The sequence below is a fragment of the Oncorhynchus kisutch genome, linkage group LG3, assembly GCF_002021735.2.
Source record: "Oncorhynchus kisutch isolate 150728-3 linkage group LG3, Okis_V2, whole genome shotgun sequence".
Taxonomy (NCBI): Eukaryota; Metazoa; Chordata; class Actinopteri; order Salmoniformes; family Salmonidae; genus Oncorhynchus; species Oncorhynchus kisutch.
In genome coordinates, this window is record NC_034176.2 from 33,292,268 (window position 1) to 33,308,646 (window position 16,379).

Consider the following 16,379-nt stretch of genomic DNA (forward strand, 5'->3'; position numbering starts at 1 on the left):
TTATCTGATTATCTTTATCTTATTTTCATGTGCAATCCTAACTTGCAGTGAGAACAAGTGAAATACCTGTATTATATAAGAGGAACTGGAAATGGTTTTCATCCTGCTCAGAGGGGATTTAACTTCACATCCTCCAGCGTTAGGCTTTCTTCTCTACTGTGCATTCGGAAAGTATTCAGACCCCTTGACTTCTTCTACAGATCTTGTTACATTACAGCCTTATTTTAAAATGGATTAAATAACTTTTTTGCCTCATCAATCTACACACAATACCCCATAATGACAAAGCAAAAACAGGTTTTTATAGATGTTAGCAAATTTATACAAAATATCAAACTTATGTAAATAAGATAAGCATACAGACTCTTTGCTATGATACTCGAAATTGAGCTCAGATGCATCCTGTTTCAACCTGATTGGAGTCCACCTGTGGTGTTTTCAATTGATTGGACATGATTTGGAAAGGCACACACCTGTCTATATAAGATCCCACAGTTGACAGTGCATGTCAGAGCAAAAACCAAGCCATGAGGTCAAAGGAATTGTCCGTAGAGCTCCGAGACGGGATTGTGTCAAAGCACAGATCTGGGTAAGGGTACGAAAACATTTCTGCAGCATTTGAATGTCCCCAAGAACACAGTGTCTTCCATCATTATTAAATGGAAGCAGTTTGGAACCACCACGACTCTTTCTAGAGCTGGCTGGCCAGCCAAACTGAGCAATTGGGGGTGAAGGGCCTTGGTCAGGGAGGTGACCAAGAACCCGATGGTCACTCCGACAGAGCTCCGGAGTTCCTCTGTGGAGATAGGACAACCATCTCTGCAGCACTCAACCAATCAGGCCTTTAGGGTAGTGTGGTCAGATGGAGCCATTCCTCAGTAAAAGGCACATGACAGCCCGCTTGGACTATGCCAAAAGGCACCTAAAGACTCTCAAACCATGAGACACAAGATTCTCTGGTCTGATGAAACCAAGATTGAACTCTTTGGCCTGAATGCCAAGCGTCACGTCTGGAGGATACCTGGTACCATCCCTACGGTGAAGCATGGTGGTGGCAGCATCATGCTGTGGGGATGTTTTTTCAGCAGCAGGGACTAGGAACTGGGAGACTAGTCAGGATCGAGAGAAAGCTGAACGGAACAAAGTACAGAGATCCCTTGATGAAAACCTGCTCCAAAGCACTCAGGACCTCAGAATGGGGCAAAAGTTCACCTTCCAACAGGACAAGACCATAAGCACACAACCAAGACAACGCAGGAGTGGCTTTGGGACAAATCTCTGAATGTCCTTGAGTGGCTCAGCCAGAGCCTGGACTTGAACCCGATCGAACATCTCTGGAGAGACCTGAGAATAGCTGTGTAGGGACGCTCCTCATCCAACCTGACTGCGCTTGAGGGGATCGGCAGAGAAGAATGGGAGAATCTCCTCCCAATACAGGTGTGCCAAGCTTGTAGCATCATACCCAAGAAGACTCGAGGCTGTAATCACTGCCAAAGGTAGTAATTAGTGAGTAAAGGGTCTGAATAGTAGTGAGTAAAGGGTCTGAATTCTTAAGTAATTTCAGTGTAATTCTTTTTGATACATTTGCTAAAGAAAAAATAAACCGTTTTTGCTTTGTCATTATGGGGTATTATGTTTAGATTAATTAGTGTAAAAAAACTAAATACGTTTTAGAATAAGGCTATGCGTAACAAAATGTGGAAAGTCAAGGGGTCTGAATATGCAGCATACACACATTACATAGCATAATGTTATATAACATAATGTTATGGCAGGTTCACACCTATTTGATGCGAGCTGGCCTGTGATTATTATACTTAGAGGCATAACTGTTGAATAACTTTATTAGTCAAATAAAAGTGTGTTGAAGATCATGTCCTGATTATGAACTGTGCATTCATACTCGTCACACAGGCTTGAGAGGGCTAAGGTCCAGCAACGTACTGTAACGGCTGACTGGCTCATCCTTTTCAACACTGAATAACTGATATCACTGCATACTGTAGTAGACACACCCCCAGAAAAGAAACGGGCAAGACTACACTCAGTCTGCATCCCAAATGGCAACCTTTTTCCTATTTAGCGCACTACTTTAGACCAGAGCCCTATCGGTCTAAAGAGTCCGGACGGGAGTTGCAGCGATGGGACAAGACTGTAACTACCAATTGGATGCCACGAAATTGTGGACTTTTTAAATGTATTTATTTTTGTAAAAAAAAATATATATATATATAATAATTTGAGTAGTGCACTATTTAATGGGTGCCATTTGAGACCGTCTCCAGTCTCACCTGAGAGCTGCTGTCATAGTGTGGTAGTAGTGGTGCTGGTAGAAGTAACAGCTCTGTAGTGACACTTAGTCATTGTGTGATGTCACTACTAGTGGGAGGTTTTGTACTGACAGTTTTTTTTTCCCGGGCTCTGCTTTCTGTGCCCACACTGACTGTCATGTATTCAGTTATGTCATGTACACTGTAATGTGTACAGAAAAGGGTGGCTCGCATCTGAATGTGGCAGAGAATTGGAGTGAACGTGTTAGCGAGTTGGCTTGTTTCCTTACATTTTTTTTGCTGTTTGGTCAGGGCCCATGAGGATCAGCTTCCTTCCCTCCCTGTGTGCGCGGACACACACACACACACACACACACACACACACACACACACACACGTGATCTTCCTTCCTGGCAGGCTGGTCTAACCCCCACTGGGAGCCAGGGAATACACTAGCTCTGAGGAGAAGTAGACACACTGGGCTAATGGGTCTTTGTTGAGAATTCAGTACAGTGGAAAAATTGAAAGGCACCACAATAGAATGGAAACTGAACATAAATATTCACTTCGGATCTGATTGGATTGGTTGGGCATGCGTGTGTGTGTTGGTGACGGTGCCACGTTTTGTGTATGCGTATGTGTGAAGAGGGGGGAGAGTGTGTGTTTGTGTGGAGGAGGATGTTGTTCCGTGTCCTTCCTACGTGCTTATTGGCCAAGTCAGCAGGATGATCTAACGAAGCATCCATCATTATCCTCAGTCTCAGTCAGCTGTTTATCTCACAGCAGGGCTGAGTCTGCCAGCCACCCATGGGTTAACAATGTATTAAACATTTGGCCTTACCTCTGTCTCCGCAGACTCTACAGCCCTAAAGAAGAGACCTGTGTCCCTGTTTACACTCACATACATATACACACACACACTGAGTTTAGAGGCTAACATAGCACTATCATAGCCTCCTCATACACACAGTTACAGGCACTAGCCCAATATAATGAATGCCAACTTATCAGGAACCTACTGGCAGATGAAAGTTTAATTCAGTTTCCAGCCACCTGTTTTTTTCAGGCTACCCTTAGTTAGCGCCATTGGCAGAAAGCGGATATTTCTGGTTTTCAGGGATACAGTATTTTCAACTTCCATTTCCCCTGAAAAATGGAAATGTGGACTCTGCTCAGGTGTCACTCCACGCCTGCCGTCTTAGGTTAGTTTCAGGCTGACGGGACTCAGGACAGTGCAGTTTGCATGTCAGGATTGTTACTGCTGCTTTCTCTGAGCACACAATGCCCCCCTGTGGGGAGAAGGGGACATTGCCGTTTGGCTGACGCTCTCCTAGTTCGATCTGGAGCAGATGGATGTTTCAAGGTCCTGTTGGGATGCATCCTTCCTTCCTTCATTTCCTTCAAGTCATCACTGATTGGATTGACATGCTTTCATAGGTAAAAGGAATATGCTGTATTCCTTGCTAACCCAAGGCAAGAGGAAGGATTCATTTCTGAAATATTGAAGCGCAGCTGAAGTGTGGATGGATGCAGATGTATAGATGTTTGTAAATGTAGGTTTCCCCTGCCTCTGAGTTATTGAGTAAACAGCCACATCTTAGATTCAGCTTGCTACCCTTTCCTCCTAACTGTTAAATCTAGATTAGTTAATGAATTGACATTTGGAGCTTCATTCCTTTCCATCCCCCCCCCCCCCCCCCCCCACAGCTTATACCTGTTCAAACTGGGCATTGCACCACAGATCCAGGACCTGCTGGGGAAAGTGGCCTTCACAGGTAAGACCAGGCTATACCAGCTCTTCTACATCATGATAGTTTGAGGTATCATAAGAGCCATAGCTGGAGTTCCTCCTGTACTCTAACGTCAACCCATAGCGTTCTTCTCTGCCTGGCACCAGCCAGGTTTGAACTGGAGGCTGGGTCCTTGAACCTGTAACAACAGTTGCTGTGTAGTTGTACGTCGGCGTAATGAGCATGTAGCTAACTGCTCCAGAATGAACGCTGACATAACATACAGCGTTGTCGTGAAGGAAGAACCACTCTAGTGATTACTACCTCCCTTTAAAACTAAAGGAAAACATGAGCCTCAGGGCGTCTCATTTAAATTGCCCCGGCTGGCACGCGCGCGCGTGCGGTAATGACACGTAATTGGCGCTCATGTTTGGTTTTGATCGAAACAGAATGTCATCACTCGCTCCCAGCTGCGTGTTCAATTCGATAAGCACTGTGGAGATGATTTGTAACGTGGTTGATATGAGTGAAGTGTGAAATACCAAACACGTCTCTTTACCGTTCTGTTTAAAATCTCCAGTGTGTCTTGATGTTATATAGGTTGCTAGTGAATGAGCAGTCCCTCTCCTAGGCACAGAACGGCCCATCATAATGGTCGGAACGGAGCAAATGGAATGGCATCAAACACCTGGAAACCATGTGTTTGATGTACTTGATACCATTCCACTGATTCCGCTCCAGTCATTACCATGAGCCCGTCCTCCCCAATTAAGGTGCCACCAACCTCATTTGCTCCTAGGGTATGGAGGTTTCCTGCTGTGCCAGTTTGGCTGACCTGTTTGTAATGTGATCCTGTCTGTCCCACAGAGGAGGAGATCAGTAACATGCGGAGTGAGCTGGAGAAGTACGGCATCCAGATGCCAACCTTCAGTAAGATAGGAGGCATCCTGGCCAACGAGCTCTCAGTGGACGAGGCAGCCTGTAAGTAGTACAGTGCACTGTTCCGTCCACTGGATTTCCTCTGGAGACCACTGGTCTTCTATCCTGCTCCTGAATAGACCCATAGGGTGTGCAGGGTTGGTTCCAGCACAGCACAAAAACATCCGATTTGAGATAATCCAGGCCTTGATGATAAGTTGAATCTGTTGTGTTAGTGCTGGGCTTTAACAAAAGTTTGCTGCTGAGTGGTACTTATTCTTGCCTCTGTCCCCAGTGCACGCTGCTGTGTTTGCAATCAACGAGGCGGTGGATAAGGGTGAGGCGACAGTGACCATGGGGGCGTTGAAGAACCCCAACGCCATGCTGAGGAACACTGGGGAAGAGCTGGCCCAGGACTACCAGGTTACACTGAGCCGGGCCAAGGCTAGCAAGGAGGACCAGGCCTCAGGCAGGGTGAGGAATTCTGAGAGCCTCCCTGTTGTTGTCCTTTCCACACAAGAGTCAGTAAAAAAAAAGTTTGCGTCCCAAATGGCATCCCATTCTCTTTCAAGATTACTGCTTTTGACCAGAGATCTAGGGGCCCTGATTCTGGTAGAATTTTCAAAACTCATCTTGGATCAGCAACTTGATCCTGTTCTGAACAGAAACCTCTTAGACCAGGCAGAGAGGTAGTGAGAATTGGTAGTATATGAGTCTTGTCTGCAGTGACTACCACCTGAAACACTTTGTTTTTTTTATTATCAAATATAAACAAACAAAATAGGAATAGTCACATGCAACAAGCATACATACAAACTATTTACATTGCCAGGAATCCTAAACAAACAAATCATATTCATTAATATCACAAGTTTTAATTGCCTTTTTGATTTTCATTTTAGTTAAATTAGTGCCATATTGTTTAAGTTAATTTATAAAGTGAAAAAAGTTTGGTTTTGAATTAGACCATTTGCACTTGTGAATATGAAATTTACCTAGTGTTATTTGCATTTGGAATTAAATATACTATATCGTTATCTATGTCAGAATTTCTGAAATGAATCATATCAAAACCATTAAATAGTACAACCTGTTTTTTTTGTAACAAATTCTGTATGTCAATACAACAAATTCAACTATAAACACAGGCAAAAAAACAAATGCAAAATGGTCTCCTCCATTCCACAGAAATCACAGTTATAGTCAATATTTAGCTTGAATCTTTCCAAAACATGTTTCACAGGATAAATTCTATGTAACATTTTAAATGAAACTTCCTTTATTTTGTTACTGATACAATATTTGTTAGTAATTTTCCATGCTTTCCCCCACTGTATATCACCATAGATATTTGACCAAAAGAATCTTGCTGATGGAATTGTAGTATCACAAACAATATTCCTAATCTGTTTATTACTACATTTGTCTTTGATGTTAATATTGCCGATTTAATATATTTTCATGTAAATCTATGTTACTTACATCAACCACAGATACATTTAAAAGATATACAACCCCCCTTGGAATCGCATCAAAAAGAATTGCATATTCTTTTGGGGTTATTGGAATTTTAAATTTATCAAGAAATTCCCCATATATGAGTAGATATCCATCCTCATTCAGTAACTGACCAACCAAAATCATTTTATTCTCAAACCAGTTACGAAAAAAAAGATAGTTATTTTTTAATTGTATATCTTTGCTGTTCCATATAAAGTATCTGTGAGGGTAAAAATTGTGTTTATACACTAACATCCAAGCTAAAATTGCCTGCTTATGGAATTTGGCAAACTTTACTGGGATTTTATCAACATCAAAATTACATGGAAGCAAAAGTTCTAAACCACCTGAAACACTTGCCATGACATTCCAGTGACTGCAGCGTCAGCTGAACTCCCACTACAACACTAGTCTTCCCACACCAACTGGCATCTCTCCTCCCATACGCCTCACTAACTCTGTGTAAACATTTAACCCACTGTGTTAAATTACACATTTCTTCAGCAAAGACATGAAATCTGAAGTTAATATGATGTCCAGATTATCAACTATTTTAGCATGACAGATTTAGTTTCAATATGCACAACATTTAAAAAAGCTTGAAGGGATAGTGCAATATTCTTTCTACTTGACCAGAGCCAGATGAACTCATGGATACCATTTTTATATCTTTGCGTGCAGTTTGAAGGAAGTTGAAAGTAGTTTTGTGAGCCAATGCTAACTAGTATTTGAGCAATGACTGGAAGTCTACCGCTATAGCTAGCATGCAAAAAAAATGGTATCCATGAGTTCATCTGACTCTGGTTAAGTAGAAAACGGCTTGGTTGCCAGAATCTCGTGTTATCCTTTTACGAATGTACGTTTATAGTCCGTCTAAGCCGATGCTTTTCTCTTGTCTCCCTGTTCAGCGCTCATCTGTAGCCACAGAGGAGAGAGATGTTTATGAGGAGCTGCTGACCCAGCAGGAGATCCAGAGCTGCATTGACCTTGTTAACAGTAACTACAGTTCCTGTCTTATGACCTCAGTTCTATAATGAACATCTCTAGAATAGGCCTTGAGCAGGGGTGTGAAACTCAAATTCTGTAGGGGCGTGTGTCTGCTGTTTTTCCTTATTTCTTCTCAATTTGTGTCTAATTAGAGCTGCATTAGAGACTTAGACAACTAGGTGAGAGGAGTTTCTAACTAATCAATGACCTTCATCAAGTACAAGGGAGGAGTGAAAATCCGCAGACTCTCGGGCCTCCACACATGGTCTATAGGTAGTATCCCGGGGGGGGATCCAACCCCTGCTCCCTCCTGTCTGTCTCTCCAGCCCAGGTGGCGGTGCAACAGGTGAACCAGGCCATCTCTGCCCAGGACGAGGCTGCTCTGCTGGCTGGGCTCAGGGTGCCCGCTCTGGGAATGCTGGGGGTCCAGGAGGCAAACGCCCACTGGTACCTGGAGCACTTAACCTCCTACTGCGAAGTCAAGGCTCAGGTCAGTAAGGCCCAGTGGTGAAAAAAGTACTCAATTGTCATACTTGAGTAAAAGTAAAGATACGTTGATATAAAATGACTCAAGTGAAAGTCACCCAGTAAAATACTACTTAAGTATATTTAAAACCAAATACTGTTTTACTTTTACTCAAGTATCAAAAGTATAAAATATTTCAAGTTCCTTACATTAAAGCAAACCAGACGGCACAATTGTATTTTGATTTTTTTTATTGAAGGATAGCCAGGGCACACTCCAACACTCAGACATCATTTACAAATGGAGTGTTTTTATGTTTAGTGAATCCGCCAGATCAGACACCAGGGATGTTCTCTTGAGAAGTGTGTGAATTGAACCATTTTCCTGTCAAAATGTAACGCGTACTTTTGGGTGTCAGGGACAATGTATGGAGTAAAAAGTACATCATTTTCTTTAGGAATGTAGTGAAGTAAATGTTGCCAAAAATATAAATAGTAAAATACAGATACCCCAAAAAAACGACTTCAGTAAAAAATAATTGAAAGTACTACTTAAGTACTTTACACCACTGGCAAAGCCAGTGGTCAAAGTAGTGGATGCATGTCTAGTAGGTTTTTACAGGTGTTGGGATATAAGGTGTCCTGTCAAAGGAAAGGAGAATACTAACACACTGTGTGGATGTGTTTTTGCCTTCAACAGCCCCAGACTTTATTTGTTGATTAAAGTTGTGTTAGTGTTACAGAACCAGGGTTTTTCTATTAAATTGAACTTGTCACCCAAACACTTTCTCCTTGGACCTCAGGATGCTGGAGGTGCAATGATGCTGCAGAGGGAGGAGATTCAGAGGGTGGTCAGCTCCACTAACGACTTTGCTGAGGCAGAGAAACGAAGTAAGTAATTTATATGTATCATTCCAGTAATTTATATGAATTACATCAGAATAAATGTGTTTGTGTATTTGTAGGTTGTAAATCTTTTGCCATCTGCATTATAAGAAGATTGATGAGTATGATGGGTTTCCTGTTCAGAACTGGAGGCCATTGTAGCGATCAACGCGGCCATTCGTCATGGCATAGCAGCAGAGACGGTGGAGGAGCTGATGAACCCAGAGGCCCAGCTTCCTATTGTCTACCAGACAGCTGCCAACCTCTACCAGACCGAACTGTTCAGCCTGCAGATACAGGGGGCAAAGGTGATGAACGCATGCAGGCATTCACACACTAACACACACACACATTTGAGTTGAAATGACACTTTTCTATTTTAAGCTATCATATAAACTTGTACAGTTGTGAGCTGGTGCTAGTTGGCACAACAAAGTAGTAATAGATTTCTCTAGCTTGGTTCGCCAGTGTGCAGACAGTTGTGTGTCTGTCCAGGTGTATATGGTCACTGAGCCTTCTGTCTGATTGCATTGAGCAGGTAGGACTGGGGCATGAGGAGCTGTGTGTGGCAGTAGAGATGCTGTCTGCGGTGGCCGTGCTCAACGAGGTCCTGGACACCAAGGACCCCCAGGCTGTTACTGAACAGCTGACTGACTCTCCTCTGGGCTTCAGCAACATGGATCAGGACAACCTGCACAGGTAGCCAACACCACAACCTGCACAGGTAGCCAACACCACAACTATCTGACATATCAAAGGTAACACCACAACTATCTACCCTTTTGTTCCTCTAGAGCAGGAGTCTCCAACCTTTTCTTGCATGAGAGCTACTTAAATTAAATGTAACTTATCTGAAGTTACTAATTGTTTTTCTAGCTTGCTTCTCTTCTCCCCTGCAACACTTTACAGGTCCTTGGTGTTATTAGGTTCTGACAAACCAAGTTAAAAACTCAAATGGACAACTAGAAAAAGCTCAAAACAAGTTTATTCACCCACTGGGTTAAACAGCTGAAAAGACAGACATGTTTCCACAAGTACATATATTTATACCCGCTACTGGGCAGAGTCAACTCCTTGCACATCTAGACAGCCAATACATCTCTTGCTAGGCATGAACTTAGGTGGTTCCTCTCATTGGTGTAGTCATGGCCCTGTCTCTCCTGTATGTGTATGTCATAGGACTGTTCCTTCTCAATTCATCTGACCTGACCTGGTTAGGCTGTTTTTATGTTATCCAGAGCGTTGATGACTGCAATTGTGCTTCCGAAAACAATATACACTCTTTTTCCAACGTTTACTAACACCGGCCGTATTCAACGGGTGTTGAGCATTTGTGAATTCATCAAATTCATGCGCTCTGGCACACTCAGACGAGAGTGCTCTGAAATCGGATTAGATAATGTCGTGACTTTACTTCCATTAATCTGATTTATTTATTTAATCCATTAACTTTGTTTAATTGTTACCCAATTTTAAATTAATCATGTACAATTAACATTAGTATTTGGGGCACCACAGAAGAATTTGTTTAGAGTTACCATCTCCCGAATTAAACTCTCAGGTCTTTATCTATTTCATCGATAAACATTCATCTTATTAATCATTAGCTCTTATCAAATCATCATTCTGACCACTCGTAACATTCTTGGATCTGCAAAAACCCCAGTCTAGCTCCTTATTCAGTACTACACAAATTGTGTTCATTATTTATTTACTAGCTAAATAAATTATAACACAGAATAAACATACACCCTTTACATGAGACTAAGGTCCCTAATGGACTGACAAAATATGACTGCTTATTACACAGATGGAGAGGGGGATAAAGAGGGAGACAGAGAAAAGGAACACATTCTATAACTATTCTCCCATAAACCTCAAACTTTGCACACGAACCACCGCCCGTTTGGAATAAGAGATCGTTAATAGTTTTACGTGTGAAATGCCTTCGTTCGTCATATCTCTCGGTCGGAACAAGCCTTCTCGGGAAGTTGTTGGCCTTCCAGCTGTATGGCTCTGATTGTCTGCAAGGGGTCTCCCCTTTCCTGTCTTCTACTGTTGTTCACTCTGGAAGAAAGCTAGCCGACGGTTCCGATTGGTGATGAGCGTCGTAGGATAGTCTCACTTAGATTCGCTTTTCGTGATCTGACTTAAGACAGCTAATCAGCTGTACAAGTGATTGTCTAAGGTGAGCTTCTCGCCTCTTCCTTATCGTGTTGGCATTCAGGATTCGGACCACGATTGACATGAGCTGCAGCTTTTCGTCTCTCTGGTCCAAAGGAAAGTGTTAATTTCTTCACCTCGTGTTGAGGTTCAAAGTTTCAACCATTTCCAACATGAAGATACCAGCCTCACGTTTCCTGGTTTAAGGGTTGATTCCTCTTCCAAGCCTTTATGCACTCTTGGTCAAAAGGGGCGTTCTGACATACTGACAAGCTCTCTGACGGGGCCTGGCTATTTAATGTGCAAAACATATCAAAATGTATCATTAGAAAACTAAAATCACATTCCTAAACACACAGCTTCAATACTTTTCATATTGTATTCACAACATATTGGATAAAAACTTGACAGATAAAGGGGGTATCCTTTCCAAGTTACAGTATTTGGTCCTTACAGTTTTTAATAACATCACAAAATAAAAAACAATGTGACATTAGTTTTCCATAGTTCCCCACTGACCACTTCCCACATTATGTTAAATATATGGTTGCACATTTTTGGGACTATTCAGAGGTGGAAACTCTCCGTGGGAATTAATGGGAATATATATGCAAATGAATACATAAAGTTGTTTTTTGCATTGGATATATTTACCATATCATATGGAGACAGAAACATAAACCTTTTACCTTATCATAAGTAGACATAATTGCAAATTATTAAATCCTTCCAATGGAAATGTGGGGAAAAAACACACAAAAAAACAATTTAGTTACTAATTGAACTTTAATTAGTTGACTTCACATGGGATGATTTCACTGGACAACAAAGGAAAGGGAATATTGAGTGATCCCCAATGATCCTTCGTATCTCCCCCCAAAATATTCAATATATATCTGGAAAATGATAGTCTAGAAACTAAAGCTTTGGTTGTCTTCCTCTCAGGCTTCCATGTCTTCTCTCTGGACCTCCTCAATGCCCACCTCTTGAACATCAGACTCTGAGGCCTCATCTTCACTGTCACTTTCCAACCTTGTTGAGGAGGATGGCTCCTTGTCAGGCTCAAAAAGCCCCAATTTTTCCCGGATGGCCACCAATTTTCCAACCCTTGTATTGGTCAGCCTGTTACGTGCTTTGGTGTGTGTGTTCCCATACAAGGGCCAGTTGCACTCTGAGGCAGCTGATGTTGGTGGGATTTGGAGGATGGAGGCAACAAAGGAAAGAGCCTCAGATGCATAAAGTCCCTTCCACCAGGTGGACGATGAGATATGTTGGCACGACTGCCATATTGCATCTCCATTCCAAAGCCTTTGCTTGGAAGTGTACTTCACCAGACTGCCAAGAACCTTGCCCTCATCCAGGCCAAGGTGGCGAGACACGTTAGTGATGACACCATAGGCCTTGTTGATCTCTGCACCAGGCAGGACGCTCTTGCCAGCATACTTGGTGTCCAACATGTACGCTGTGGCGTGTATGGGCTTCAGGCATAAGTCTTCATGCTTTTTTAATGTATTTCAGAACTGCAGTTTCCTCTGCTTGGAGCAACAGTGACGTGGACAGGGCAGCACGGATTTCTTCTCTTAGATCTGCAAGCAGAGTTTGAACATCAGACAGGATGGCATTGTCTCCCTCAATCCGTGCAATGGCTACTGCTATAGGTTTCAGGCTGCTTACCACCCTCTCCCAAAATACATAATCCAGGAGGATCCTCTTGATGGGGCTGTCCATATTGGCAGACTGTGATATTGCCATGTCTAGGAGGGACAAAACGAACACAAAACTAACTGCTAGCAAAAACTAACTAGCAGAAATTGTTAACAAGTTAGAAATGATTTAAACACACTTTGCTGTAGGCTACTATTTACTAGTTGAAAAATTATCATGTATGTCATGTAAAATATATTCACCACACCCAGTATTGTAATCAAAACTTACCAGAAGGCATGTAACCCTTGGCTTAGACGGTGTAGTAGTGTGGGCTCAATAGCATCTCATTAGCGTGCAATTGAAAATGTGATGGAGGGCAATGTGATGGGAGTGCACTGTACATGTGATGGAAGAATGTGCATGTACTGTGCATGTAGAGGGTTGCAATTCCATTGACTTGGGGATAGTTTAACCAAAATATGCCACAAGACCTAGAATTGCTTTGTGTATCCCACAATTTTTTTTAACTGTTATAAGCTAACTATTCTGATGAATTTAAGTGAAATCCCCCAAATTCCTTGGCTTAACCTCCCATGGAAAATATCCAGGAAAGTTTCTGATCCTTTGCAACCCTAGTTGAATATTGTTTCATTCTCACTTTTTGGATGTTAGTTTTGGGTGGGCAAAAGTGTCTGAACAAAGACATTCCTTTAGTTGATACTAAAGAGAGTATCCGTCCTGTAATTTACAACCAAATGTGAAGGGTCGACCATCCAGCCGCTCCCCCTCTCCCCTCATCTGACAAAATTTGAAACGTGCAATATCTGAAAATATTGCTTGCTAGACTGTTACATGGATGAATGCTTCTTCCTCTCTCACACATGCCATGGTTGCCCTTAGTTTGAAGATGTAATCCGGAGACAGGTGTTTTCTCCATCTCCTTATCTATCATACTCTAATTCCACTGATTTCAAACCACGGTCCTCCAGAAAGTGGAGAGAAACACTAATGCAATTCTACTACAATATATATATTTAAAGTCATGTTAGACAGGATTACCTAAACATACTGACCAGCTCAAATAGACAGAAGCCTGCTACATGGCATACCAATCCGAACTCATCTCGCGGCATGTCCAGCCCACTCATTATCTCAGCCAATCATGGCTAGCAGGAAAGTTGCTACGTTTTTCTGTGGCTAAACCAACTAGGCTTGTAATTGAGTAATTGAATTCGTATTTACAGATTGCATACATGTTTGTTATTAAGGCACATGAAAGTTCACATGTTCCAGAAGGCATTTCTGCCAAAAAATGCATTTTGATGGGGGAAAAAAATAATAATTACATTCAAATGACTCTCTGAGTCCATGTCGATGCTTAAATTGCATCAAAAGACAATTTTTAAGGTCTGGAAAAAAGCAAACACATTTTTGAGTGTAATTCCCCTTTTAATTGCGGATCTAGAGAGAGAGCAATGTGTCGGTCTAGCAATGCTTCTGTACTGTTGCACATGCTGAGTTTGCTAAAGTGGCAATATTGCTTGAAATTAATTGGCAGATGTTACACTTGGCTTTTTAAGCCAATAGTGGCTAACCAGGGGTGGGATAATGTCAAGATGGCTTTGATTGGATAGTATCTGGAAGCTTGTGGTGTCTGGTACTTGTGAGATTTGTTCATGAAAGTTTGCGGCGGAACTCTTGACAAAAGCATGTACTTTCAGAAATGCTTGGTCAACTACTGGTAACTCGCGATTGACCTGTTGGAGTCCCCTGCTCCAGAGAGAGAACTCCACAGTTACACACACACACACACACACACACACACACACACACACACACACACACACACACACACACACACACACAGGTAACAACTAGAAGAAGAAACGTCTGTCTGCCTAATGTGTAACCTAGCCTGGCCCTGCCCCTTCCCCCACTCTGTCCCCCTCTCCCTCTGTCTCTCAGGTATGCAGACACTCTAATCAGTCTCCGAGCCGAGAGCCTGTCCCAAGGCCTGGAGTTCCTCACCTGGAACGATGTTCAGAAGACCATCGACACTGTCAACCTACAGGTCCACGAAGAACACGAGCGTAAGTCAAGTCCTCTAACGGTCTCGACACTGACAACATCCCAAATGCCACCCTATTTAGTTAACTACTTTTGAGCAGGGCCCATAGCGCTCTGGTCAAAGTAGTGCACTAATTAGGGAATAGGGTGCCATTTGGGATGTAGACAATGTCTCCCAAGTCTAACCATTCACTAAGTTGAGAGAAAAGTTAGCAGTGTCTTGACAAAATAAATACACAGTCTAAATAATAATATAATGTTTTATTGTCACGTACACCGGATAGGTGCAGAAGATGTGTTGTTTTACAGGGTTAGCCATACAGTAGTAGTAGTACGGCGCCCCTGGAGCCAATTAGGATTAAGTACGTTGTTCAATGGCTCATCGATGATGAAGTAGTCCTGAGATCAGTATCATTAGGGCTGTTTCCCTGCTGCTTGGTGTGGTTCAACTCCCCCTGACTGTGTCATTACACGTGCTGTCTGTCTCAACTCCCCTCCAGGTATTATTGCTATAGCTGAGATCAACGAGGCGCTGAGCTCTGGGGATCCTGAACAGACCCTCTCTGCTCTGCTCCTGCCCACGGCCAAACTGCAGGGGGTAAACCCAGCAACAGCGAAACACTACCATGACGTCCTGCAGAACACCAAGCTACTCATCTGTAAGGTACTGGACTGTCAGCTATTATGAGATCCTATAGATATCTTCCCTCGAGCAGAGAAGCCTCCATCTTAATACATCTCATGTACAGAGAAGGCATTAGTACCCAGAGGCTGGGGATCACAGCTGTTGATCAGATCTAGGTTACAGATCCAGGCTACAGATCTAGGTTGCCATATTTCGTATATAGTGCATTACTTTTGACTAGCGCCCAGTGTTCTTGTCAAAAGTAGTGTGATATATAGGGACTAGAGTGCCACTTGGAATGACTGTAGATCTGTAACCTAGATCTGTAACCTAGACCTAATAAGGCGTTTAGTTGAGAAGGCTAGGGACAGTGACTGAGAGATGAATGAGATGTTCAGTGATTAATGGGAGCGTGTTCAAGGGTCTGTCTGGAGTCAAGAACATCATCGGAATGAACCTGCCCTCACCTTTATTTAAACCTCTGCTTATTCTGTGACACGTACTGTATCCACCCCAATGGTGGAATCAGCTTCTCCCTGAAGCTAGGACAGCGGAGTCCCTGCCCATCTACCGAAAACACCTGAAACCCTACCTCTTCAGACAATCTTAAATAATCCCACAGCTCCCCCACCTAAAAATGTAATCAAATAAATAAATAGTGTGTGTGTATATAATATGCATTAACTTTCAAAAGTTTGGGGTCACTTTGAACTGTTCTTGTTTTTAAGGCACTGCATCACAGTGCCATCAGAGATTCTGGGTTCAAGCCCTGGCTCTGTCTCGGCCGGCCGCGACCGGGAGGTCCATGGGGCGACGCCCAGTGTCGTCCGGGTTAGGGAGGGTTTGGCAGGCAGGGATATCCTTGTCTCATCGCGCACTAGCGACTCCTGTGGCGGGCCGGCCGCAGTGCACGCTGACCAGGTCGACAGGTGTACAGTGTTTCCTCCGACACATTGGTGCGGCTGGCCTCCGGGTTGGATGTGTGTTGTGTCAAGAAGCAGTGCAGCTTGGTTGGGTTGTGTTTCAGAGGACGCATGGCTCTCGACCTTCGCCTCTTCCAAGTCTGTGTGGGAGTTGCAGCGATGAGACAAGACTGTAACTACTAACAATTGGATACCACGA

At 43.0% G+C, this 16,379-nt stretch overlaps 1 protein-coding gene across 2 annotated transcripts in view; it reads left to right on the forward strand.

Annotated features, from left to right (window-relative positions):
• Positions 1–16,379, forward strand: part of iqgap2 (IQ motif containing GTPase activating protein 2) — an 84,295-nt gene that overhangs the window by 42,999 nt on the left and 24,917 nt on the right. For both annotated transcript variants that reach the window (XM_020473342.2, XM_020473348.2), the window contains exons 6-15: positions 3,978–4,045; positions 4,868–4,981; positions 5,214–5,392; positions 7,327–7,414; positions 7,732–7,895; positions 8,674–8,761; positions 8,900–9,063; positions 9,294–9,454; positions 14,531–14,655; positions 15,133–15,296. In XM_020473342.2, coding sequence (XP_020328931.1) covers positions 3,978–4,045; positions 4,868–4,981; positions 5,214–5,392; positions 7,327–7,414; positions 7,732–7,895; positions 8,674–8,761; positions 8,900–9,063; positions 9,294–9,454; positions 14,531–14,655; positions 15,133–15,296 — 1,315 coding nt within the window. The remainder of the gene's footprint in view (positions 1–3,977; positions 4,046–4,867; positions 4,982–5,213; positions 5,393–7,326; positions 7,415–7,731; positions 7,896–8,673; positions 8,762–8,899; positions 9,064–9,293; positions 9,455–14,530; positions 14,656–15,132; positions 15,297–16,379) is intronic.